Source organism: Glycine max, chromosome 10 (genome assembly GCF_000004515.6).
Source record: "Glycine max cultivar Williams 82 chromosome 10, Glycine_max_v4.0, whole genome shotgun sequence".
NCBI classification, from domain to species: domain Eukaryota; kingdom Viridiplantae; phylum Streptophyta; class Magnoliopsida; order Fabales; family Fabaceae; genus Glycine; species Glycine max.
This window is the reverse complement of record NC_038246.2, coordinates 42,158,615-42,183,675: the sequence shown is the minus strand read 5'-3', so window position 1 is coordinate 42,183,675 and position 25,061 is coordinate 42,158,615. Positions and strand designations below refer to the sequence as shown.

The 25,061-nt window shown below is 34.3% G+C and overlaps 2 protein-coding genes across 4 annotated transcripts; both read left to right on the top strand.

The window, feature by feature from the left end:
* Positions 1-2,170: 2,170 nt before the first annotated feature.
* Positions 2,171-6,120, top strand: LOC100807150 (CASP-like protein 5B3). Its single transcript, XM_003536201.4, has 3 exons — positions 2,171-2,679; positions 5,346-5,478; positions 5,592-6,120. Exons 1-3 carry the CDS (start codon positions 2,549-2,551, stop codon positions 5,784-5,786), a joined length of 459 nt encoding a protein of 152 aa, XP_003536249.1. The 5' UTR covers positions 2,171-2,548; the 3' UTR covers positions 5,787-6,120.
* A 4,531-nt stretch (positions 6,121-10,651) lies between these two features.
* Positions 10,652-13,502, top strand: LOC100527877 (WAT1-related protein At5g07050). 3 transcript variants are annotated; one of them, XM_006589230.3, is made up of 7 exons: positions 10,653-10,848; positions 11,432-11,494; positions 11,640-11,756; positions 11,864-12,098; positions 12,308-12,466; positions 12,576-12,727; positions 13,205-13,502. In XM_006589230.3, exons 1-7 carry the CDS (start codon positions 10,844-10,846, stop codon positions 13,335-13,337), a joined length of 864 nt encoding a protein of 287 aa, XP_006589293.1. In that variant the 5' UTR covers positions 10,653-10,843; the 3' UTR covers positions 13,338-13,502. The 3 variants fall into 3 exon arrangements, with proteins under 3 accessions (XP_040861750.1, XP_006589293.1, XP_003536248.1); XM_003536200.5 differs by having other exon boundaries at positions 10,653-11,160; XM_041005816.1 differs by lacking the exon at positions 12,308-12,466 and having other exon boundaries at positions 10,652-11,160.
* The last annotated feature ends 11,559 nt before the right edge of the window (positions 13,503-25,061 follow it).

The window sequence follows — 25,061 nt, the reverse complement described above, 5'->3', positions numbered from 1 at the left end:
CCAACGCTTTCTCACTTGACTGTTTTTACTTCTGAAACCATAGATATTTAGTTTATAATTAACTAGGTTTTCATACAAAACTCCAACTTGATATTTACTTTGCTTTTGATAGTGTACAAATGTTTGCTCATTGAACATACATTTTCTAAGTGAAACAAGTTTCCAGTGGATACAATACTCGATTCTTACTGTTTTATATATTACTTGTGGACTCAATGCACTTGTCGATTAGCATCGCGGAGAATGTGTAACACCATACCACAAAAAGAAGTTTTTTATCACCTGACACAACAAACATGACAGCAACCTCACCTTATATCTTATATCTTTGCCAAGGGAAGATGACTAAAATATGGCAAAGGCAATTTGATTTGTTGAATTTCTTTTTTCCTCAAATGTACATGGAGAAAATTCATGTCATGAAATTGAAAAGGTAAAAGCTGTGTGGGAATATTTATATATGGAGTATAACAAAAAAATCCATGGAACAAGAGATGGAGCAACATTATCTAAATTCAGAATATATATATATCTGAATTGAGATTGTAATCGGATGATTTCTTTCTTGTGATGCAGGTAAAGAATGGGAAAATTGGGACAAGCAATGTCTTCATTGCTTACCAAGTTATTTCTTCCCAAGAATTTTGTTGTGACTGTTTAACATAAAACTGCTTCACAAGATATTTTGATCCTGAACTCATTTAGCATATTGAATAGTTTTTCAATTATATCAAGAACTTTAGGAATCCAGGTATAATGGTATATAGATGAGCATTCTGTCAACATACAAGTCCATCAATATCTTGCACAGAATGCACAATACGGCTGCTTGACCATGCATTTATTCATGCTTTTGTTCCGTTCTTGCTTTTAAAAATATATAGGTGGTACTAGGAACATTTATTCTTTGTCTTTTGATTTTGGCTAAGCGTGTAATATAAATTTTTACTCTTCACTTTCTAGAAGTTTCTTCTGCTTGCAATGCTAGGTATTTGACTATTCAGCTACGGATATTTGACTATTTTGGATTACCTCCAACTCCTAATAGATAATAGTCCTTTTCTCTCTCACACTCCTTTCATTTTGTCTTCTCACTTATCCCATTTTATGTTATAAATTTTGTCTATTCTTGTAATCAAAAAGGAAAATAAATATTGTATCATTTGAATTTTTAAAAACGGTTAAAAAAATATTTAGATTTTTCTTGAATAATCTTAGTTATTGGATCCTATTGGTCAATTTTTGCTAGTGTTATGTTGGCAGGGGAAAGATTACCCTTGACTTTTATATATTTAAAAATCATTGTGTAGGGAATAAGTAGAAAGGTGTCCCTTGAATTTTAGTGAAACATCCTAAAGCAGAAAGTGAAGTAGATTATTTTTGTGATGTAGAACTTCTCTTGAAGATTTGGTGGTGGGGGTGGCTGCTTAAGATGGTCAAATAGAGGTGTGAGAGGAGGATTTTGTCACAGTCTAGAAGGGCCTGCTATTCTTGTGTTTTAAGGTATCCATGAATTATGTACAGTCAAAGAAGACTGATTCCTAATTTCAATTCTGTACTGCACTAACAAACAAAGGTGTCTTCTTGGACTTGAATAATAGTTATGCAAATCAACATTCCTGAATTTACTCATCTGCATTTTAATGCTCCTGCTAAATAACTGAAATAAACTCAGTTTTATTTTTACAACAACAACAAAAAACTATTTGAGATTTAGATATCTTATAATTTGTTTGTATACACTGGAGCACAATAGAATATAGTGACTTAGATTGTTTTAATTTGAAAATCTGTTTTTATTATAATTTGATATTATAAAATTGACTTTGATATGGTAACTCATCATATAAAAATTATATATTTAGTTATTTATCCTAATCTGATAAATGAATTCTTTTGTGTGAAGAAGTTATTTACTTCATTTTCAGTGTGGGGTTGGTTAAACCAGAAGTCAGCGCAAGGTATATGACACCTCAACACTTATTTATTTTCTTTCTAAAATTCAAGAAACTATAACTTAAAATTAAGTAAAAACTAGAAAGACGTATAGAGGCATGGAAGTTGAGAATACTAAAATTGTGGATGGACCATGGACAATTTCCAAAAGAATGTATGAAATGAAAATAGTACTATGTAATGGTGACATGGTATTGGCGTGTAGTGGGTCCACAAACACACTTTTGTAGAATACGCTGCACGCTATTGGGGACGCGTGGGTGAGAGTTCACTTTCATTGTGTCAGAAAGAGCAATGCAATTAGAAGCAACCGAGGCTGTTAACCAGTTCGTTTGGTCACACTTTTGACTGTTGCGATTTAATGTCAACCTTAACTTGCTTCTCTAACGTAATTTCCTGATTTCCGTTGTCTTGTTTTGCCCGTGACGCACACTGTTCTTGCTTTCCCCAGATTTCAATTTCCCTTTAGCACCTCAAATTTCTTCCCTTTTCCTTTCTGGGTCTCCATCTACTGTTTTTTTTTTGGGTCAAATACGAAGATGGGTGTTCATCCTTAGCCATTGAGAATCTAATCTAAGATTTGGAGAGAAAGATGAAGGATTTCCCAGGGACACCGGGCACTGTCCTTGGTTTGGCTCTAAGGATATCACAGTTCGTTTTTGCTGCTGGATCAATTGCTTCCATGGCTACCACTCCCAGTTTCTTTAACTTTACAGCTTTTTGGTAATTCAAGATTCTGCTTTTCTGGAACTTCTTCATTCGTTTATCTCTTTCGGTGTGATTTTGTTGTAGTACTGATCATATTCTCAAAACACACAACACATTAGTCATATATATGTTATGCACCTGTTTGTTGTTGATTCGTTTTCATATTTTGATTTATGCATACCAGTCAATTTAGCCTTTCAAGCAAATTTAGTTAGCATTTTGTTTTAGTCGTGACTGAAATGTGTTCGGGGAATTTGTCATTCTTGTTGTTGGGAATTGGGAATGGGAACTCTGATATCCTATCCTTGAAGCTTGCTTTTGCATACAATAGATGTGAATCGTATACAGTTAAAATATTCAAAATATATTTCAGAATAAAAATTATTTAATTGTCAAAAGATTATTTTTATTGTAAACTATAAAAATACATGCATTTATTTTTAGTTTTGAAAAATCTCAATTTGTTTTAATTGATAGAAGATTCCTTTACTAGTGGTTTACAAATGTCTCATTATATTTAATTTGATTGATGAAATTTAAGCATTGCTTAAAGAAATTAAGGAAACTAAAATGCCCTTTGATTGAATGACTAACCAGGGAGGGAAAGATATTGATATGACATGTATAACAAAATTGCAAAGATACATGGCTACCTGAGGAGGAGAGTACAGACAAATTACTTTCAAGAATGTTGACTCAAATTTATAATATAGTGGTGTATTAAATAACAACTGTCTGATTTGTTGGATTAACACAATGAGCTTCTGAACCTGGATGTCTTACAAAAGGAAAGGAATGAAAGGTTATTCTTGGTTGTGAGGATGATGGGAATGAGAATAGCATCTTCTTGTGAGTTAGGTCCTATTTACATTTTGATGAAACTTAGACGTAAAGTTCTTGAAAACATTCCTCCAAAACATTATTCACTGTGCTACATCTTTCATTCTTAAATCAGTAGTAAACAAGAAGTGGAAATTTTGTACCTGTTGCTCCTTAATCTTTAGTTATTTCTCCACAGTATTGGCAATAAACTGCAATGTTTTACTATTTACTGGCTCACATGTTTATACAAAAAAGGACATAAAAATAAAGATTGATTGTTTGACTATTGGAGGGTGAGTTTTTTGGCATAATGGTAAGGTTGCTGCCTTGTAACTTGGAAGGTAACTATTTCAAATCTTGGAAATAGTCTTTCTGCTTGCAGGGTTAAGGCTATGCTTGCTTATCCACCCTAGACTGCACTAGGTGGGAGCCTCGTGTGCTGGGTTGCCCTTTGATTGTTTGACTATTGCCATGAAACCACTACTACCCAACCCCTCCAAGAAGAGTTTATAGTGTTTCTTGGGACCTATTTTTGTCAAATTCAGTGGTCAGACAAGAAGCTCTCACTGCTTGACCAGCATAATACTTCTGAAATCGTCATACTTGTGTGTTACTCATTTTGGGTAGCATCCCAAGTTCCCAACTATCCGTACCAGCTGTATGCACAATTCTGGTTGTTGATTTTCAAATTGTTAGGACAAGATCACGGACCAACTAACCATTCAATTTCAAATACATTTTTTTAAAATTATTTTGACACACAAGGTGAGCTTAAAGATTTTTTCACACTTACTGTGGGAAACAATTTACTATGAGGTGATTGTTTCTTGTTTCAGTATATTACTCGTTAGGTGCATTGCATCTTAGTTCAGTCAGATTCATTATTCACATGATATTCCTTCTTTATTGGTCTCTTTATCATGCCCCTTAAAGCCTATGAATATTACTTTTAGATCATGGTATTAGTTACAACTTAAAAAGTTCGACTTTATCTTGTTGACATTAAATTTTAAGCTCTTGTTGTTTATAAGTGTATGCTTGGATGCTAACAATTGAAGTAATGAAACTGGAAATACTATATGAGCTTTGGTTCTCCATGCAAATGATGACTGAACTTACAGTGGAATTCTGAATATAAAAAATGAACCCAGCTCAGCTGGGTATGGAACTAGGCTTGGAGATGAGAATGAGACTGGGAAGGGTGTAGGCCAAAAAGGGATGTCTTCAGTAAAACCTCTGTGAAGTGTGATATAACTGCAGATTTTTAGTATTGTTTTGCTTCATGTTGATGCTCTTTGATAAGAACCTCTGTGAAGGGTGTTGGCCAAAAAATGTCTTCAGTAAAACCTCTGTGAAGTGTGATATAACTGCAGATTTTTAGTATTGTGTTGCCTCATGTTGATGCTCTTTGATAAGAACCTTCGGAGAAAAACACCATAGAAGTTAGCTGTCATAATTGGAAGAGCATGGTCATACTAGAACCCTATACTTCCAATGTGGAACTCAAGTCCCATACCTTGCAATTGGATCCTAATGCAGGTGGCATGTGAAAAACACTAATCAATTGATAAAAACCTTGGGAAAACCACACCACAAAAAAGAAATAGTCACTCTAGTTGGAGAGTCCAAAACCACATAAACTCCACATTAGAATCTCATACTTCGAATGTGGGACTCAATTCTCATACCTTTCAATTGGATCCTAACACTTTGTGTTTTTCCTAATGAAAACATGTATGTCATGAACTGTTTTACTATTGATATGATGATCTGCAAATGTACTTGTTTTGTTCACCACTAGCTTCCTTGGATGTTGAATGTGGAATAACTTGCTGCTGACTCCTCCTTTTATATTACAGTTACTTGATAGCTTCAATGGGTTTACAAGTCATTTGGAGTTTTGTGCTTGCTTTATTGGATGCATATGCCTTGGTGAAAAAAAAGGTCCTCCACAACGCCGTACTGGTTAGCCTCTTTGTAGTTGGAGATTGGGTTAGCCTCTGCCTTAACCTTTACTCACTAGTTATTCATTGGTTTGTTACATACAGTACAAGTTCTGATGTTACAATCTTTCAATTACAAGTCTTCTTGACCACTGTCCACAGGTAACAGCAACACTATCTCTAGCCGCAGCGTCTTCCTCGGCTGGCATCACGGTTTTGTACTTCAATGATCTGGGACACTGCCATTTTGGAGAGGAATGCCAAAAGTACCTGATTTCAGTAGCATTAGCGTTCTTGAGCTGGTTCCCGATTTCAATATCATCCCTAATTATGCTCTGGCTATTAGCTGCAGGGTAGCAGTCTCTACATTCCGCCCGAGTTCTCTCATCTATCACATGTTCATCTTATTGGAAAAGTTCTTAGAAAGTGTCAATAGGAAAGGAAGTAGAGTAGAGGTTTACACATTTAAATCGATTCCTTCATTTCTACCAGAAATGGGACAGTAGCAGATTGTAAAAAGTAAAAATATATACATGATTTTGCCTTGCAAAGAAATTAGGCTACCGAACTGTTATCCTGATTTCCTGATCCTGTGACTAGAAGGTCAAAACTTTATGTTTACAGGGAATTGGGTTGCTAATGCATGTTTGCTTGTTTACAATTACAGAGAAAGGGCTTGTGTTTTTATAAATTTTACAGTTTTTTGGGTTCGATAAAGTCATAAAGAACACTAATTAACCCGAAGTTGTAATATTTACGTAATTTCAGAAAAGTAAATCAGAGATATGTTTGCTGTTGCCTGTTGAACCCATCGTACAAAAGAATTTTTCGGTCTTAGATGTGATGTGAGCTTAGTTACGAATCGCATATACGAAGGAATTTACCTTGAAGAAAGTAATATGTAGTTGATATTATATATGATGTATGACCTTTTGATTATTCGCTCATGTCTTATATGAAAACAAGTAGTACACCTTTTTTTTCAAAAAAAATCCATGAGAAACTTTAGTCCTCTACTGAATCCTCCGCTTCCTACTATCATGTTATCATTTTCACATAAGAATTTTCGGTCCTTTGATGTGAGTCCTAATTACGAATCGCATAATTACGAAGGAATTTGCCTTGAAGAACGTAATATCTAGCTGATTTTATGCTCATGGCCTTTTGGTTATTCGCTCCAAAAATTTCTTAGCTCCAAAAATTTCTTATACTAATTATTATAGTTTTTTTAAATCCCCGAGAAATTTCATGCCTCCAAAGAACCCTGTGTTCCCTATTAATAATATTATTGATCATTATCATTTGGCATCCTCAAAAAGTAATATTATACTTTTCTCTGGCTAGTCGCCACTCACCACAGGGATTGCCACCTACAACAGTTGAAGCATATATGATATAATCATACGTCACGTGTTGCACAATAAAGGTTCAGATTCCCCTTAACAAAATTACAGTATAGGACACATTATACATGGAATGAGACATTTTTAGGTCTTCACTTTGCTCCTCAATTCGTTTGTTTACATGAACTTGTGGCTCAGGAAACACGAGAGGCAATTGGTGGCATCTTTAATTCTTTATGCTCAAGTTTGGTGAAAGGAACACGTACCATTAAATAAGAGTTATATTATTTTAGTAGAAACAAAACAAATGTGGCACTATGATGTGAAGTGGAATTCAGAATCACATCAACGACAAAGAAAACATAACTCATAAAAGAAAGTGGAACAGTAGAAGCCACAATCTTGCCGACTGTTAATAGGGCCCAAGTTCTGGGCCAAGAAGGAAAAATAATAGAGGTGCATAATAATTGCTCCTAGAATGGCAAAATATTTATTGATTTTTTCTTTACTTATTATATTGCATGTCCTCTGTGAAAGCACTTTAGCTGCAGTTGGTATATTTCTGGACTACTTCATGTATGGAGAATTTAAGGATTTTGGTGTCGACTTCGGAGGCTCTTATATTTCCTATTAGACTAGTCGTCTAACAATTAACAAAGCTTTATACCTCAAATAGCAAGATCAAATTTGTTACCTTGTAGTTTCCTCTACTAGTCTATGAAACAAGAAAAAAAAATGCAGTATATAGCTTTATGTAGCATGTACTAAAAGGATAAATAAAACATAACCAAAGTGATTTTTTTAGGCATTTTAAATTTACACGTACAAAAGTATATTTGATAATACGTAATTCCTAAAGTTTGGATTAGAATGAAAGATTAGTTTTAACATGTGACAAGGCGCATGAGAAGTATCAAGTATGTGCCTGCCTTCAAAAATAGAAGGCTGACTACCATAGGAGTTGGCTCAATGCACTATAACCTTATTTATGGGATGTTTAAAACTTATCAGAATTTAATATTTTTAATTCAAACTTCAGATGGAACATGTTACAAAATAAACTTTATATAACTCAAAAGATTTAACTTGTGATGTAAGATTTCGTTGGATTTATATGAGTAAAAATGATTTATTTAGCAGAAGAATTCGTATTCGATTTTTACCGTGTGCAAAATATTTTTGGACTAGTGACAATCACGCACTGTGAATAAAATTAGTATTTGACTCAGTAGGTTGAGAAACACCCTCACCTAGAACAAAAAAAAAATTATTATTAATTTGAAACATTTTTTTTGGAATACAAGAAAAAATCAATTTTAATTATTTCTGTAAGATAAAATCTATATAGATAAATTTTATTTTATAAAAATAATTGAAAAATACATTAAATTATGTCTTCGTGCATCAAATATTTTCTTTTCATATTGATGTGTAGGATATTTTTCCAACAATTAACGTATGTGAGACAAAAACTTTCACTTACATTTTTTTCTTTTAATATTGAATTTAATTTTTTTAATAATTAATAAAAAGAAAAAAAATGTTAATGTACAAAACTTGAAAATGAATAAGATATACAAGTGACAAGAGTCATAAGGTTGTTTGATGGGAGTAGTACAATGATTGAAGTGAAAAAAAGATATTAAGTTTGAATCTTCCTACTAACATAACATATTAATTACTAATATTGTCGATAAAAAATGACTAATCACGATTTTCTTTATCTACATGAGTTTTCCTTGGAGAAATAGAGGAAACATATATTACATGTGTAAAATTAGAAAAAATATTATATGAATATTCTACCATAATAGGTATGAAAAAATCACTACAATGAATTTGAAAGTAATTATATTGAGACGTAATTTGTATGAAACTTGGTATACATCTATTTTTTTCAAAGGGGTCCTAAATATATAACCACTCAAGACATCATTTTACCATCCTCTATGGAAATCATTGATAATACACAACATATAACCAACCTAACAAAATCCATTAATTTGTGTATTGAATTAAAAATTGAGAGGAATTGTGAGTATCGTATAAAAACACTAAACATAATAGGAAGGATGAAATACAGCAATGTAACTCCTATTTGGAATCAATCTTTGTTCCAAGTGAGAAGAAAAATGATATGAAAGTATAATATCAAAATTATAAAGAAATAATTTCTGATAATTTTAAAATACAAATTAATAGAGAAGATGTTTTAAATTTAAGAAAATTAACTATTCAATTTTAACTATGTCCAAGTGATAGTTAACCAGTAACTAGTGTCATATGAGTTTGTGGTTGATTGTATAAAAAGCTATTTTTGTGATATAACTATTAAACTCTTATATTATTTTTTAACTAATAAATGATTGTATTATTATATATAATATATGCATTATATCTAAAGCTGGTGGTTCTATTAGATTTAGTGGTCTGTTTTTTTTAAACCCTAAGGCCTTATATTTTTTTAGATATAACTTTTTTAATAAATGAGTCAGGTGAAACCAAGGTTAGGCTTTTTTTAGAGGCCATGCATGTGCAAGTTCCTTATAGGTTGTGCGGCTTATTTTCAGCGTTGCATATATATTATCATAAACTAAAAATATAATTATCTTTTTTTTTTTACAGTAGAAAAAATATTATTATCTTGAATTAATTTCAATGTTTCTATACTTTTTTATTTAATGCTGCACAAAGTACTTGGAGAATGAAATTAAAATTCGAAGTTAAACCCTTTCATCTTCATTCTTCGTATTTTTCAATTTTCTCACTGAACATTAAGGTGAGAACATGAACTAGGTAAGTAGTAGGTCAAGATGTATGGAAGCTTTATCCTTCGTACTTTTTTTATTTTCCCACTGAACATTAATTAAGGTGAGAACATGAACTAGGTAGGTAGTTGGCCAAAATATATTGAAGCCTCATTTTCTACCCCTTTCTTATAACTTATTACAAAGTTTCAATTGCCACTAACGCATTATAATTAAAATTAATCGGCTAACTGCATAACTGACAACAAATATGACTTCATAGTAAAAATAAATTTAACACAGAATGCAGTCAATCAAGAAAATAAGAAGTATACAAATCATTGAATAACAATTAGTCTTGTGTTTTTATATGATAATACAGTCCACAGCATAAGTATTTCCAATTAAACAATTCAGGAGAATGCCCCCATTAAAAAAATGAAAGGATTAATACTGCTTTTTTTTATTTTCACATTCGAAAACCGTGACCGTGAGACTAATCCTTAAAAAAAATAGAGTATCAGTTAAGAGACAATCCCTCTCCACACATGTATTGCTCTATTTATACATCTGAAGATCAAACAACTGTACCTCATACACTTAAGGGTCAAGTTACTAGCTACTTGTGTCCATTCTTGTAGGTAGAAATACTGAATTTTGGATAATATAAATTGGTTATTATAAATAAATTATTATATGATATAATATCCGTTGATGCTGTGAGCTATTATTGCTCTTAAGTGCTTTTGCACTGGTCATTCAATAAAAGTTAACTGTTTTGGATGAATTAGTTTTAGGAACAAGAAAACTAATAGTAGTGCTATATTTCCTTACAAATAATGAAATGCAAGACTGTGGGAATTGAAGTGCTTGAATAAATTTAATAAAACATCTCAACAGCTGTGGATCATTTTGGCAATGCACTGATGTTTTTTCCCCTTATTCAAATTAGATCCAGTAAAATAATCAATGGGACAACATAAGTGGGAGACAAGATTTTACTCGGGTCAGCTATAGTTTTCAGCCATCTATATTCACACTAAAGAGAAGTGTGAAAAAGGTGATCAAATTCAACTATTACATTTAGCTTCACGTATGATGTCACTTTATAAATTCAGGGCACACAACAAATAAATTAGTTAAGAAAAATAGTCAGCTACTTTTGGTTATGTAATCTTCAACCAGCATATTTTTTAAAATGATAATATATACTTTTTTTGTGTCCTCCAATATCCAGATGCCCATATTGAGGCCATAGTCTAGTCAGGAATTTGAGTACATTTTGAGGGAATTTAATAAAGAACATGATACCATATCGTTATCAATGCAGTAAGAATCACATTCAACTAGCACATCAACTATATTTTTTATGTGTTGAGCTTCTTGAGAGCTTGTGAATCACATGAACTAGACTATCACTAAACTTACACGAGTTATGGCACAGAAAAAAGCTTCTCATGTGCTTGTATGCAAAGAGTTAAAGCCACACCTGCTAATGGTCTTAGTCCAGGTGGGCTATACCTTTTTGTATTTCATCACTGAAGCCTCCTTCAATCATGGTATGAGCCCTTATGTGTATGTAACCTATCGCCATATTGTGGCTGCGGTTGTGATGTTCCCTTTTGCATACTTTTTGGAGAGGTACACATGCATTAATTTCTCTTCAAGAGTTGGTATTCCTTTGCATGACTCTCTTTTTTGTGCCATGCATCAGCTTGATTTAATTTGATTCATGGATTCTTAAAAGTGTGCATTATCAATGCTTGATTTATCCATCTCTGGTTGCATTTTAATATCAAATTTAGCATTTGCACTCTTGATAAATTTATTTTATCTTAACAATTATTGAATTTGGCATGATCATATAATTTTTTATCATGTATTTGACAAGAAACTTTATGTTTTCTTGCAGAAATGCAAGACCGAAGCTGACATTTGCTCTTTTCATGGAAATTTTTGTGCTTTCTCTGTTAGGGTAAGGACAATGCATGCTTAATTCTACAACTCTACACCATAGGGAAGTAAGGAAACTTGATTTGTTTAAAACTTCGTACCCCATTGTCCAGAGGCTCTTCACTATGCGAAGGAAACTTGATTTGTCTAACTTAAAAAAATTTCAGGGTTAGTGTGACTCTTAATATGTACTTTGCAAGCCTAAAATACACAAATCCGACCTTTGTTGCTTCCATGATCAACACCATAGCTTCCCTTACCTTCATCATTGCAGTGGCACTCAGGTTTACTTAATTCTTTATCGACATGAATTTCGTCTTTTCAAACACAAGTCATTATAATATATTTACATTTTTTTATCTTATTCTTAAAAGAGTTGAGTTAAATGTAGGTTTGAGGTTCTTGATCTTCGAAATCCTCGGGGTATAGCAAAAGTTATTGGGACCATTATCTCCTTAGCTGGTGTTTTGATCATGACACTGTACAAAGGACCCGTTATGAGAAATTTATGGCATCCACTAATCCATATTCCAGGGAAAAGTGCTGCTATAAATGAAGACTGGTTAAAGGGTTCAATTCTTACAGTTTCAAGTTGTGTTACATGGTCTTTATGGTACATTATGCAGGTTTTCACCTTAACTCAGTCATAACTATCAGAAGTTTCATGTGTATATTTTTTATGCCATGCATAAAGAAAGAGCTGGCTTCATTATAAAAATACATATATAGTTTACGTAGTGGTTTGGTACTTTAGTTTTTATTCTTATTTCAGCTCTTGCTTCTGTAACTTGAAATAATTACAAAATTCGTATAACATTTGATTGTGGAAATTCAGGCATCCACTTTGAAAAGATACCCTGCCCAACTCTCACTCACCACGTGGATGAGCTTTGTTGGAGCAGCACAATCTGCTGCTTTCACAGTTATAGTAGAACACAACTCTTCAGCATGGACTATAGGGCTAAACGTTGACTTGTGGTCCACAATATATGGTGTTAGTATAATATAATTAATAAGCTGCTAAAGTGTATAAAATCTTTGTTCAAAAAGAAAAAAAGAGGTACAAAATCCAGAGTTCTAACGATATCAATAATTAATGGCAGGGAGTTGTTGTTGCTGGTTTGATAATCTACATTCAACTATGGTGCACTGAGAAAAAAGGGCCAGTTTTTGTCACAGTGTTTAATCCTCTTTCTACGATATTAGTGGCAATTCTAGCCTACTTTGTCTTTGGAGAGAAACTTTATTTGGGCAGGTAATAATCGATGCCTCATAATTTTGAAATTTGTTTACATGAACAATTTCTTTAAATCTATTAAGATTGCCCTATACTCATGATATAAGTATTTACGTCTCCAAAATAAAACATTATCCTAACAACTAAGAATGCTTAGCTAATTGGCCATTTTTTTTTCTCTTACCAATATCATTTTTTTAATTGAAAAAGAGAATGTGTAGAATCTAGAATGTGTGTTTGATAATAATTAATTAGTGTGCCATGGTGGTAGCACAGCTTTTAAATGAGATAATATCTTTTTTAATATTACCGGCATAAAATAGTGAGTAGTGACTAATGAGTAATAATAAGTATGTACAAGTTATTAGTATTCAAGGATCTTATATGATGTAGCTTTATCCATGAATGAAAGCATGTGACAGTGACACTTATCTAGCATTCCTGGAATGAGAAATTAATATAATTCTGAAATTTTTGCTTCTCATGAATCTTCAGCATCATAGGTGCAATAATTGTCATAATTGGTCTGTACTTTCTGTTGTGGGGCAAAGAAGGTGACCAAGAGGTTTATATGAAGACCAAAGATAAATCCCAGTGCAGTACTGTAGACCCAGAATGCAGAATATAGAAGAAGTGTGTCCAGTGTTCTCTTATCAAGGTGGGAAGAGAACAGAACGTTTAAGTCATGAAGCTTTCTATTCTAGTCATACGTTTTGGCCAAACATTTTCGTGTGAAAGCCATAACGGTTTGTTGCTTTCCAATGCTCTGAAATCAGACATTTTAGTTAACTAATTGGGTGTTCGGATCTACGTGACATTCCTTTTAAAATCACGTTGTGTTTGTGTTTGACGTGAGAGCTTGTAGTATTAGCTTCAGTTTTTCTCATTTCTTACGCATATTTATGGCCTAGCAATGCATAATCATATACGCTATAAGTAGAATATTTTCGTAATCCATGTTTTAAACAATGGTTTATTATCCAACTTGTTATTGATTTGAGTAAAATTGAACTCAGATCTCTTGATTAAGGTCTCATTTGGATTTTGTTGATAAAAATGAGTAGATCTCATTGAAAGTGACAAACCAAGTAGAAGGAATTAAAAAAAATACTCCAAATGGGATTACAAAAGAGTAGATTGCACAAATAAAATAGTGAAAAAAAACCTAATGATATACATACTGTTACAAGTAATCACAAATACCCGAGTATCTGACCGAAAAATGATTAAAAAAAAAACCAGTATAACCTTCTAAAACTTTGAAAATTAATAGGAATCACCACAATAAATTGAAATTGGTAAAGTGAAGCAATGTTTTGAAATCTGGATTCTGGAATGATGGACAATAAGTTAATAATATTTTCATAATATAATGAAATATATTAAGTAATATTAAAATAGCATAATTTCAAAACATAATATTATGTTTATATTTTTAAGTTGAAGTAATATTTTAGAATTAAAGAAAAAAACATAATAGTTTATTAAGACTAATTATAAAATACTATATTATTTTACTAAGACATAACAATTAAGATGAAATAATATTATATATAATAAAATATATTATATTTTAGAATTTTTTATTAAGACTAATTATTACATTGTTTTCGTTTTTATTTTTATATTTTTTTATTTCTTTAGGGTACAAAAAGTTTTTATAATTGGTTACTGTTTTTAGTTATATAACTTATTATTATGTAGTAGTTTTTTTATTTTTTATTATTGTGTGATTTTGTATCTCTATATTTAAAACATAATAAATTCTTAATTTCTCCCCGAACTTGAGATAATTGGCATGAAACATTTTTTTATTTTTAAAATAAAATTAAATAAGTAAAAGGTAAGTAACAAATGTTAATAAAAGAAGTAACAAACAGAACACATTGGTAGAGAAAGGATGGCCGAGTCCCACATCGAACAGTGCGAATAATGTAAGTGTTTATTGGGATATGCTAGGTGCACCCAGCAATATTGTTGGTGCACCCAGTAATTCAATGAAAGGTCAATTTTGCCCTTCATTTAAAAAAATAAAAAGCATTTTTTTTCCTCTTTCGGAAGCATTCTCTCTTTTTCACTGTGTCTCTTCCGCAAAAGCTTCTTCTCTTCTCTCTTCCCCGACAAGCTTCTTCTCCGCGAGCTTCTCCGACAGCCCTTGGACCCATTTGCTTTCGAGGTAGGTGGCCTTCTTCTTAGCTTTGGTTTTGTTATGCACTACATTAGGGTAGGTTAGTGTAACGTTAGGTTAGTGGAACCTTAGGGTAGAAGACGGAACCTTAGGGTAGAAGACGAAACCTAGGGTAGAAGACGAGAGGGGAGAAGACGAGAGGATGCCGGAAAAAATGGCGCAAAAGGCTGACGACGGCGTCTTCCGGAAGACCCGTTAGGGGTTCTTCCAGAAGTTCCGGAAGAACCTTTTCCGGAAAGTTTCCGGAAGAAGTGTTCTTCCGGAAGTAACCAAACGTCTTCCGGAAGAACACTTCTTCCGGAAGACTTCCGGAAAACCTCTTCCGGGAACTTTCCGGAAGAAGTGGTTCATCCGGAAGAATTCCGGAAGACGCGCACTTCCGGAAGAACTTTCAAAGTTCCGGAAGACCTTTCCGGAAGAACCCCTTCTTCCGGAATGTTTCCGGAAGAAACACTTCTTCCGGAAGTGGTTTTTTTGTTTTTTTTTTGTGTTTTTTTTTAAAATTTTTTTTAAACAGAAATTGTTTTGTTTTTTTTTAAATGAATTATTTTATTTATTTTGGTTATTTTGTTTTTAAGATTTTATGAAAAATGAAGTTTGGGTTTTTGATGTCATATTTTTTTTATAATTTAAATTGTGTATTTTTACTAAATATTAATTTGTAAATTAATTTTTTTTATAAAAGTAGTTGTGTTTGTTTTTGTTTATTGTTTTTTTTTAAATTAGTGTTTTTTCTTTAAAAATGAAGTTGTCTATTTTTATAATTAAAGTTGTGTGTTTTGGAAGTTTTATAAAAATACTAATTTTTTATAATTAATTAGTTTATTTTATTATAAATGAAGTATTTTATTTACTAAAAAAATTGTGGATGTTTACTAAATAATTTTTTTTTTACATTAGTTGTTTAATTTTTTTAAAAAAATTAAGTTGTGGATGTTTAGTAATGAATTATTTTTATATTAGTTGTGTTTTGTTTTTATAAATGAAGTTGTTTATTTTTTTTTTAAAAAAATTAACTTGTTGATGTTTACTAAGTAATTTAGTTGTGTTTTTTTTTAGAAATGAAGTTTCTTATTTTTTTTTTAAATTAAGAGTTGGATGTTTACTAATTAATTTTTTTTACATTAGTTGTGTTTTTTTTTATAAATGAAGTTGTTTAATTTTTTTTAAAAATTAAGTTGTGGATGTTTAGTAATGAATTATTTTTATATTAGTTGTGTTTTTTTTTTTATAAATGAAATTGTTTAATTTTTTTTAAAAAAATTAAGTTGTGCATGTTTATTAATAATTTTATTTTACATTAGTTGTTTTTTTTTATATAAATGAAGTTGTTTAATTTTTTTTTTAAAATTAGGTCGTGTATGTGTGAAAATAATTTGATTTAAGTTAGTCTTATTTGTTTATAAATAAAGTTGATTTTTTATAAAGAAAATTGTGTATATTTTGACCGAAAAAAATACGTGTTCGACATGATTTACAGATCATGGCCAGAACACGAGGTTTAGGTCGTGCCATAGGTAGAGTTGTAGGCAGAGATAGAGCTGCTGACGAGGATGCTGGCGATGTTCCCGAGAGGCGTAGGCCTACTGCCTTAGCCCGTAGGCCTACTGCCTCAGCCCGTAGGCTACGCGTTCATCAGATGACTATGGAGGGACGTGATATGGCTGAGGACGTCGCTGACATGACTGATGATGTCCCTGAGCAGCCTACGGAGGCACCTCAGATGCGTGCGGACGCACAGGGTGCTGATAGTGGTGAGGGGTCAGATGGTGATGATGCTGCAGAGGGATTCCCTGGTGGTCCACGTGACCCGTCAGTGCTTACATCATTTGCCGAGCATGTTGCACATGCCGTGTGGAGTGGACAAGTATTTTAATTTGTTAATTATTTGTCATTGTTTATTTATTTGTTTATGATTAATTTTTTTTAATAATTGTATAATTTGTACTTCAAATCAGGAACGTCCTGATTTGAAGTTAGTGTCACATGGGAGGAAGCTGACACTGATTGGGAGGCCAGTGCCTGAGATTGAAGGCCTGGTGGCTGCCACAGGATTAAGTCCACTGATAGATTGTTCAGTTATTACTGGCGATCCTGGACTTATATCCGCATTTGTGGAGAGGTGGCACAGTGAGACTAGCACCTTCCACCTTCCAGTAGGAGAGCTGACGATCACATTGGATGATGTGTCGTCCATTCTACATTTGCCCATCACTGGCGCCTTGCACAGTTTCCACGCTCTTTCTACGGAGGAGGCCAGATTCTTGCTCACGGAGTTGCTGGAAGTGTCTGCGGAGGAGGCCAGAGCCGAGACAGCACTCACACGTGGAGCATATGTACGATTAGGATGGGTTCGTGACATTTATGAGACCAGATGTCAGGCCCGGCGGTGGATTGTCGCAGCTCGCGCTTATTTGCTGCACCTTGTCGGTTGCACTCTTTTTGCTAATAAGAGTGCAACATACGTGCATGTGGTCCACCTTGACGCTTTCCGGGACCTCGCTCATAGTGGTGGTTACGCTTGGGGGGTTGCCGCGCTGGTTCATATGTACGACCAGTTAGATGAGGCTTGTAGGACCACCACCCGACAGCTTGCGGGGTACTTGACGCTATTTCAGGTAAATTTTGTGTTTATTAATATGTTAGGTTCGATTATGATTTAAACATGTTTTTATGTTATGTTAACCTCAATTATTGTGTAGTGCTGGATCTATGAGCACTTCCCTAGTGTGCATCAGTGCGTGACTGACGATACATACCAGGAGACGTCCCCACGTGCTTCCCGGTGGTTGACGTCGAAGGCGCACATGAAGGGCATCACAGGAGCACCCTACAGGGCACGTTGTGATGGTTTGACCGTCACAGATGTGTCCTGGTTGCCGTACACGGAGCATCGGGGTGTTAGGGCGTTTCAGGAGATTTCATCGTTCCAGGGTCAGCTCAGATGGAGTCCTATGATCGTCGCAGTTCGACCGGAGAGGGTGGTACGCCAGTTCGGTTACATCCAGAGCATCCCTCCACCGCCTGTTAGTGCACGATTGTCACAGGATCAGATAGATGACAGGTGGATGGAGTTTGCGGATCACTTACTACCTGCGGGTCAGCCTTGTTTAGTGCCTGGGCAGGTATCTGCGGATTACATTGAGTGGTTTTTCCGCATATCTCACCCTTTCATGACACCGACCCAGGCAGCTGACCAGCAGAGGGATGCACCAGCTGCAGACCCTGAGGACTACATACAGCCGCCCAGCCCCCAGGTTCCAGTGGCATTTGACCCCCCTCCATATGTGGTAAGATTATTTGCGTGTTTAATGTTTTATGAGTTGTTGTTTATTTTGAATTTCATAATAAATGTTTTTACTGACTTTGACAGGATGATTATGAGGGATATGAGGCGATTGCACAGAGGTTGGAGCGTGTGCTCAACCTTAGGATAGTCACTGCAGGCACAAAGTTATATGACATTATGCAGGACTGCCTGACGATTGCGAGAGGGGGACCCAGTGCTGATGGGACGGTCAGGGCTCGTCAGAGACGCCGCACGGACCATTGATCATTGTATTTATTTTGTTGTGTTGTAGTTGACATGAATATTTGTAATTATTACAATTTTTGTTTAATATAGTTGACGTGTTTTGCACAGTTTATTATTTTATAATATAGTTTGTTATTCCGATTGTTTGTGGTCCTTAAGCGAAGTTTACGGTTGTTTTAAATTTATTTTTAAAAAAAAGGAACCTAGAATCATGAGTTTTGTTTGTCAGAATTACATAAAAAATAAAAGTTTTTAAAATGATTAATAATTCATAAGTGAACCTTTTTTCCATGTTCAAGTACCCATGTTTGTAAGAATTACATAAATGAACCCTTTTTCCATGTTTGTAAGAATTACATAAAAAACAGAAGTTTTTAGAATCATGAGTTTTGTTTGTAAGAATTACATAAATGAATATTTTTTCCATGTTCAAGTACCCATGTTTGGGATTTTTTTGCGTGAGTGTGGCAGTGCCCTGAGACAACGGAGGACGGCCATTTCTCATGTTTGGACGTCAATGAATCCAAAAAAAATAGTCCCGTTCCATGGTTCCGTCAACTAACACGTCAAAACAAAGCCTCAAGATCCAAAAAAATACAAAATGAATATTTTTTCCATGTTCAAGTACCCATGTTTGGGATTTTTTTGCGTGGGTGTGGCAGTGCCCTGAGACAACGGAGGACGGCCATTTCTCATGTTTGGACGTCAAAGAATCCAAAAAAAATAGTCCCGTTCCATGGTTCCGTCAACTAACACGTCAAAACAAAGCCTCAAGATCCAAAAAAATACATAATGAACCCTTTTTCCATGTTCAAGTACCCATGTTTGGGATTTTTTTGCGTGGGTGTGCCAGTGCCCTGAGACAACGGAGGGCAGCCATTTCTCATGTTTGGACGTCAAAGAATCCAAAAAAAATAGTCCCGTTCCATGGTTCCGTCAACTAACACGTCAAAACAAAGCCTCAAGATCCAAAAAAATACAAAATGAACCCTTTTAACAATTAATTTTTTGGACCACTGAAACAACGCATTCAACTTTATTATGGGAATTAAACACGCCGTAAACATATAAAGGTTACATCAACGAAAAAACAAAAAATTAAACATGACATTCAGTTCTTTAGCGACGTCCCACTGACCTCGTCTTCAACATATTTAGTAAAGACAACTAAAATTTCTATTGGTCCATATTTTTTCCAGTAGTTAGATTGTACTAACACCTTCAGCAGTTCTTCGTTGGTGATCAGCTCATTTATTTCATATTTTATAACCGTATCTGAATACTCAAACCGAGCTGGTTGGCGGAAAAACAATCGTCTTACCGTTTGTGATTCGTGAATTCCAAGAGGGGGAATCCCTTTAGGTGCAACTTGCTTGATTAAATTCTTCAGTTCATCGATGGTACATGTTGAAGGAATTTGAAATTTCTTAGGATTTTTTCCTGTGAACGCGCAACCAACAAATTTGTTCTGCGGTGGCATGTTCCATTTGCCGTTGTAATACAGGATCGCGTCATGAATACGAGGCATAGTGCGTTCAAGTAAGTTTATTATTTCATCTGGTGTTCTTCCAACGGTGCATAATAACTCAATCGGACCAACACAAGAAAATTGATCATTACACATTAACATTGTGTTGACATCGTCATCATTTATCAATTTGATACACTCAAAGCGAATTTGGTTACCTGTATCGGTGAATGGCTTCCGGTAGTGAATTTCATCCAAAAATTGTTTGTCGGATAGCTGAAGGGTATTGTGTATTCTGGTTTTTAGGCTTGCAAAATCACACCTATTTGGTACTCGAATGGGCACCGGAGTTGAAGTTTGGAAGTAAACCCCAGTATCATTGTGAATAATCGATCCATTTGGATAAATGAAAGCCAACCTTGAGTTGACAATCGTCTGACTGCTAGTTTCTCCTAGAAATGCCATAGTTTGTGTATCAGTTGGGAGATTATTTGAAAGCAAGATAATGTGTGATTTAGTAGCCTAGTCTGCCATATATATAGATGGTTGTGACCGAGCCTTTGTTTAACTTTGTTTACAAAAAAATAGACACGCGTAAATGTGTAGTCAAGTCAGCCAATGTGTTGTCGCTAATGTGTAGTCAAGTCAACCAATGTGTTGTCGAGCGACTGCTAGTTTCAAAATGTGTACTGAAGTCAACCAATGTGTTGTCACACTCAAACTGTAATACGCATGCATGTCATTATGTGTTGTCAATTATGACAATGATGTATGCTGCACGCGTAAATGATTTTTGTTGGACCAATAATTTCCTTGCTTAACCAAACGAGTAGTTGATAATATTAATTGGTTAGTGACGGGTTACAACGAATTATATCGCATAATGAATACAAATAAATAAACAATGAATGTTTAGTCTTCATTTAGGTCTACATAGTGTGTTTTGAATGACATCAAGCTTGTGTATTCCTGCATTCTACTAATATATGGAATTGCCCATTGCTTTGCCTGAGAATAACAATTGGTTGACCACAACAGCGCTGGGGGCGGCAACGGACAATGGTCTTTCAAATAAACCTGTTGTACATGAACAAACATTATATCATGCGCTGACCGTGCCAAACGAACCAGCGAAGTCATTGCATAATTGTTACACTAACTATGTTCAATGTACCTGAACAAAATGATTTCCAAATACGTGACCGACACATATGATGCGGTGGCCAGAAGAGTCAGGTGGTGGTTGACTTCTAAGAGGGAAAAATGTCATGCTTTGTTGTTGGGACAACGATACAAGGATTACGTTATACCGTGAAGCAATCACATATCCCATGTCTGTTATATCCATCCACTTGTCCACACTAACCTGAATGAACCAAACATACACATGTAAGTAATTTAAACATTGTTATTAAAAAAAATTAACCTAAAAACATACCTTTGAAAATCCATCAACAAGTAGGGACAACTTTAATTGTTCAAATCTCTCTGTGCCACCGAAGAGGTTCATGTACTCATGCGACCACCTGCCAAGTTCTTTAAGCAATTCATTACGCACTAACGGCCACAAATCTTCCCCCATACCTAATAAAGCGCCAATGGACCGATATCCACAGTTACCGTCCGCTTTCACATCCACAACGTCACGAATGAAACCTTGAAAGAATGACGCAAATTGATCCAACATCGGGATGATCCTTGTTGGCTGACGCGGTTGAGAACATGATGCACTTCGTTTCACTGGAGAGTTGCTGCTTTGAACAGAATGAAAAGCATCAACATACTCCCAGTAAGACGGATCACGCTTTGTGGATGTTTGACTTCTTTTCATCGGTTTCTTCGGTGCACCTTTAGTGTTCACCTTTGATGGAGGAGGGCACATAGAGTTATGATCAGGGTATGCGATTTCTCGAAGTTTACTCTTCAGATTTACTTTGCCAGCCACATCAAGTTCATCAAACCTTTTAGATATGACCTCTATTTCTTCCTTGATGGTGACTTCCGTCTCACATAACCCTTGGTCTGAAAAGCAAAGTCTCCTCCAAAAAAGATGGACTGACTCCAATGGGATGCTGGTAGCAGTATACCTAGAAAGCTCACATGCACAAGGAAGCCCGTGCGTGCTTCTCATCACACAACCACAAGAAGAGAGATTGTTGCCGAGATAACGTAGACGGTCAATCTCAGAAGCAATCTGATTTAAAGCATCCCTCGAAACCATCCCAAGAAGCCTCTTGTATAAGGTTTTTTTATATACATGGCCAACCACATGCGTACTGGTTTCAAAGGATGCTTTAATTTCGACGTGTTGCAGCGTGATCATGTTGTTCATGGCATCCCAAACACTACATAGGTCTCCAACGCTATTTTGTAGTACTCTTTTGAGAGCCCAATGAGCAGATTCAACCCTACATTTAAAATACACAACAAACATGAAAATATACAACAATTAAATACCATTTAATATTAATCGTTACTAACAAATAAAATCAGTTGTTAATACCTGTTTGTTGTTGTGTTGCCTAGGTGCATGACCTTATTCGTCCATGCTGTAATAAATTTTTCCTTGTGGGGGATAATCCATGTGTCGTTAACATAGTCAACGAACATCGGCCAAGGCGAACAAGCAACTTGAAACTTCTGATATGACTCATGGAACTCGTATTCGGACGGACAATCAACCAAAGTACCCCAGTTATCCATTACATAGTCCCACGCATTTTTTTCCCCGATTAAAGATTTGCACTTCGCCTTCACATTCTTATCGATATGAAACCTGCACAACAAATTAGTAGACTCGGGAAACACAGTTTTCACTGCATTCATCAGTGCTAGGTCTCTGTCAGTGACAATAACAAGAGGGAGGCGATCGTGTCTTAAAAATAGGCCTCGAAATCGTTCCAAAGCCCATATAATATTATTAACACGCTCAGCCTCCAGATATGCAAACCCAGCAGAGAATGTCATCGCCGTTGGTGTCACTCCAACAAAGTCAAGTAGTGGGAGTCTGTACCTGTTTGTTTTGTAGGTACTGTCTATAAAAAATACCAGATGACATGCATTGCATAACTTTACTGCATCTGGGTGACACCAAAACAGATCACGCACCACAACTTCATCCTTCAATCTATGCCAATGAATGTATTGATCACGTTCGAGAAGCTTCATCAGATGCTGCATTTCGGTATCAGCTCCTCTTATTGAAGAACGATATGCACTTCTTGCATTGTAAATTTGCTTTATCGTGGTGTAACTGTCGGCATTGTGTTCCTTCAACGTTAGCAAGATATTTTTCGGTTTCACCATCGACTTTGTCATATCAGCAATAATTTTCTTTTCTTCCTTAGTCAATCGCCCGGTGTATGGATGTCCAACTAAGGACTTCGCCAATTCATGATTATGAATCCCACAGATCAACTTCACCATCCAACCTTCCCCTCCACGCACTGGTTTCCCACGAAGCCTGAAGGGACAACCACATTTCCTACTCCCGGTGTCTTTTCTAACGAATTCTTTATTTCTACACTTGTACGTACCACTCCTTTCACACCCAATTAACACAAATGAACTTCTTCCTCTGCTACCGGTCTCTGTGTCAGATCTCATAATCACTGCAACAAATCCATTTTCATGGGCAACTGTTCGAGCCCATTGCAAAACATCATCTCGAGTAGCGAATACCTACAACGCAACCCTAACACATTAATTTTCATACAAACCATCAATTCAACCAATGACTCAAATTATCTATGATTACCTGAGATGTATTAAAAGCATTTGAACAATCGACATGTGGTTCATTCACTCCACATTCTTCTTGATTATCATAATCATAATCCATATGAACTTCTTGTGACATCGCAAAGTCATACCTCCATTGATCTTCGTCCATCTTAAGGACATATGCATCATACACAAGTACATTCAAATTATCATATAACCACATCCAAAAATTTACTACACCTTAAATAACAAACATATTAATAGGACATATGCATCATACACGACTATATTAAAATTATCACTATATTCTAAATTTATAACTACATTATTTACTTAAACTAAACTTATCACTATAATAAACAACTAATAAAACATTTTTGTACCATTATACATTTAAGTTACCTAAATCATTTAATATTATACCATTATACCTAATTAAATCAATAATCCACAACATATATAAAACAGAAATAAAAAAAAATTATAAAACAGAAATATATATATATATATATACCATTATAAAACAAAAAAATTATAATCCACAATATATATCATTATACCTAATTAAACCAATAATTCATTATTAACTAACAGAAATATATATATATATATATATATATATATATATATATATATATATATATATAAATTATAAAACAGAAATTAAAAAAAATTACTAATAATTTAACATTTCGGAAGAAGGTCTTCCGGAAGTGGTCATTCCGGACCTTCCTCCTTCTGTGCCTAAAATTTCTTCCGGATACACTTTTTACTGTTTTTCTTCTCTAAAAACTAACCGGAAAACGAAATAAACGCGTACCTCCGACAAAATAGGAACAACAGCCACTAATAAAACTTCAAATACGGAACACGGGACTACCAAATCTTCAAATACTTCACTTCACGGGACCACCAACAGACTGCTGAAGGGACCACCACCGAAACAACAGCAAACGGAAGAAACAAACAAAGCAAACGGAAGAAGAAACAAAGCAAACGGAAGAAGAAACAAAGAAAGCGCAGTAAAACACAGCCTGAAGACGTTAATTTAAAGAAATTTACACAAGGGCAAAATCGTCATTACATACGCATTAAATATTATTTTATTTTTACTTATTATTATAAAATAAAAATTCTTTTTTCTTCATTTTGTTATAAAACAATAATCACGTTTAGGAATTAATTAATTTTTATGGTTTAAATTAATATTTGACATGCGCGTAAAAAACAAATTATAAATATTAGTCATAATTACGTTCACTAATTATTTAATTATTTATGCATAATAATATTAATTATTTTATTATTTAATTATTTATGCATAATAGTATTAATTATTTTATAAATTAGTTTATGCAATTAAAAGTAAATTATTACAAAATAAAATATTTGTTAAAAAAAAAAACTAACTTCCGGAAGAATCTTCTTCCGGAAGACA

Excerpts from the sequence above, each read along its gene's own strand:
- LOC100807150 (XM_003536201.4), top strand. The coding sequence starts at position 2,549 with ATGAAGGATTTCCCAGGGACACCGGGCACTGTCCTTGGTTTGGCTCTA. Across the intron at positions 2,680-5,345 it reads TTTAACTTTACAGCTTTTTG|TTACTTGATAGCTTCAATGG; the intron begins GTAATTCAAGAT and ends TTTATATTACAG. Across the intron at positions 5,479-5,591 it reads TCTTTGTAGTTGGAGATTGG|GTAACAGCAACACTATCTCT; the intron begins GTTAGCCTCTGC and ends CACTGTCCACAG.
- LOC100527877 (XM_003536200.5), top strand. The coding sequence starts at position 10,955 with ATGGCACAGAAAAAAGCTTCTCATGTGCTTGTATGCAAAGAGTTAAAG. Across the intron at positions 11,161-11,431 it reads TTTGCATACTTTTTGGAGAG|AAATGCAAGACCGAAGCTGA; the intron begins GTACACATGCAT and ends GTTTTCTTGCAG. Across the intron at positions 12,099-12,307 it reads CTTTATGGTACATTATGCAG|GCATCCACTTTGAAAAGATA; the intron begins GTTTTCACCTTA and ends GTGGAAATTCAG.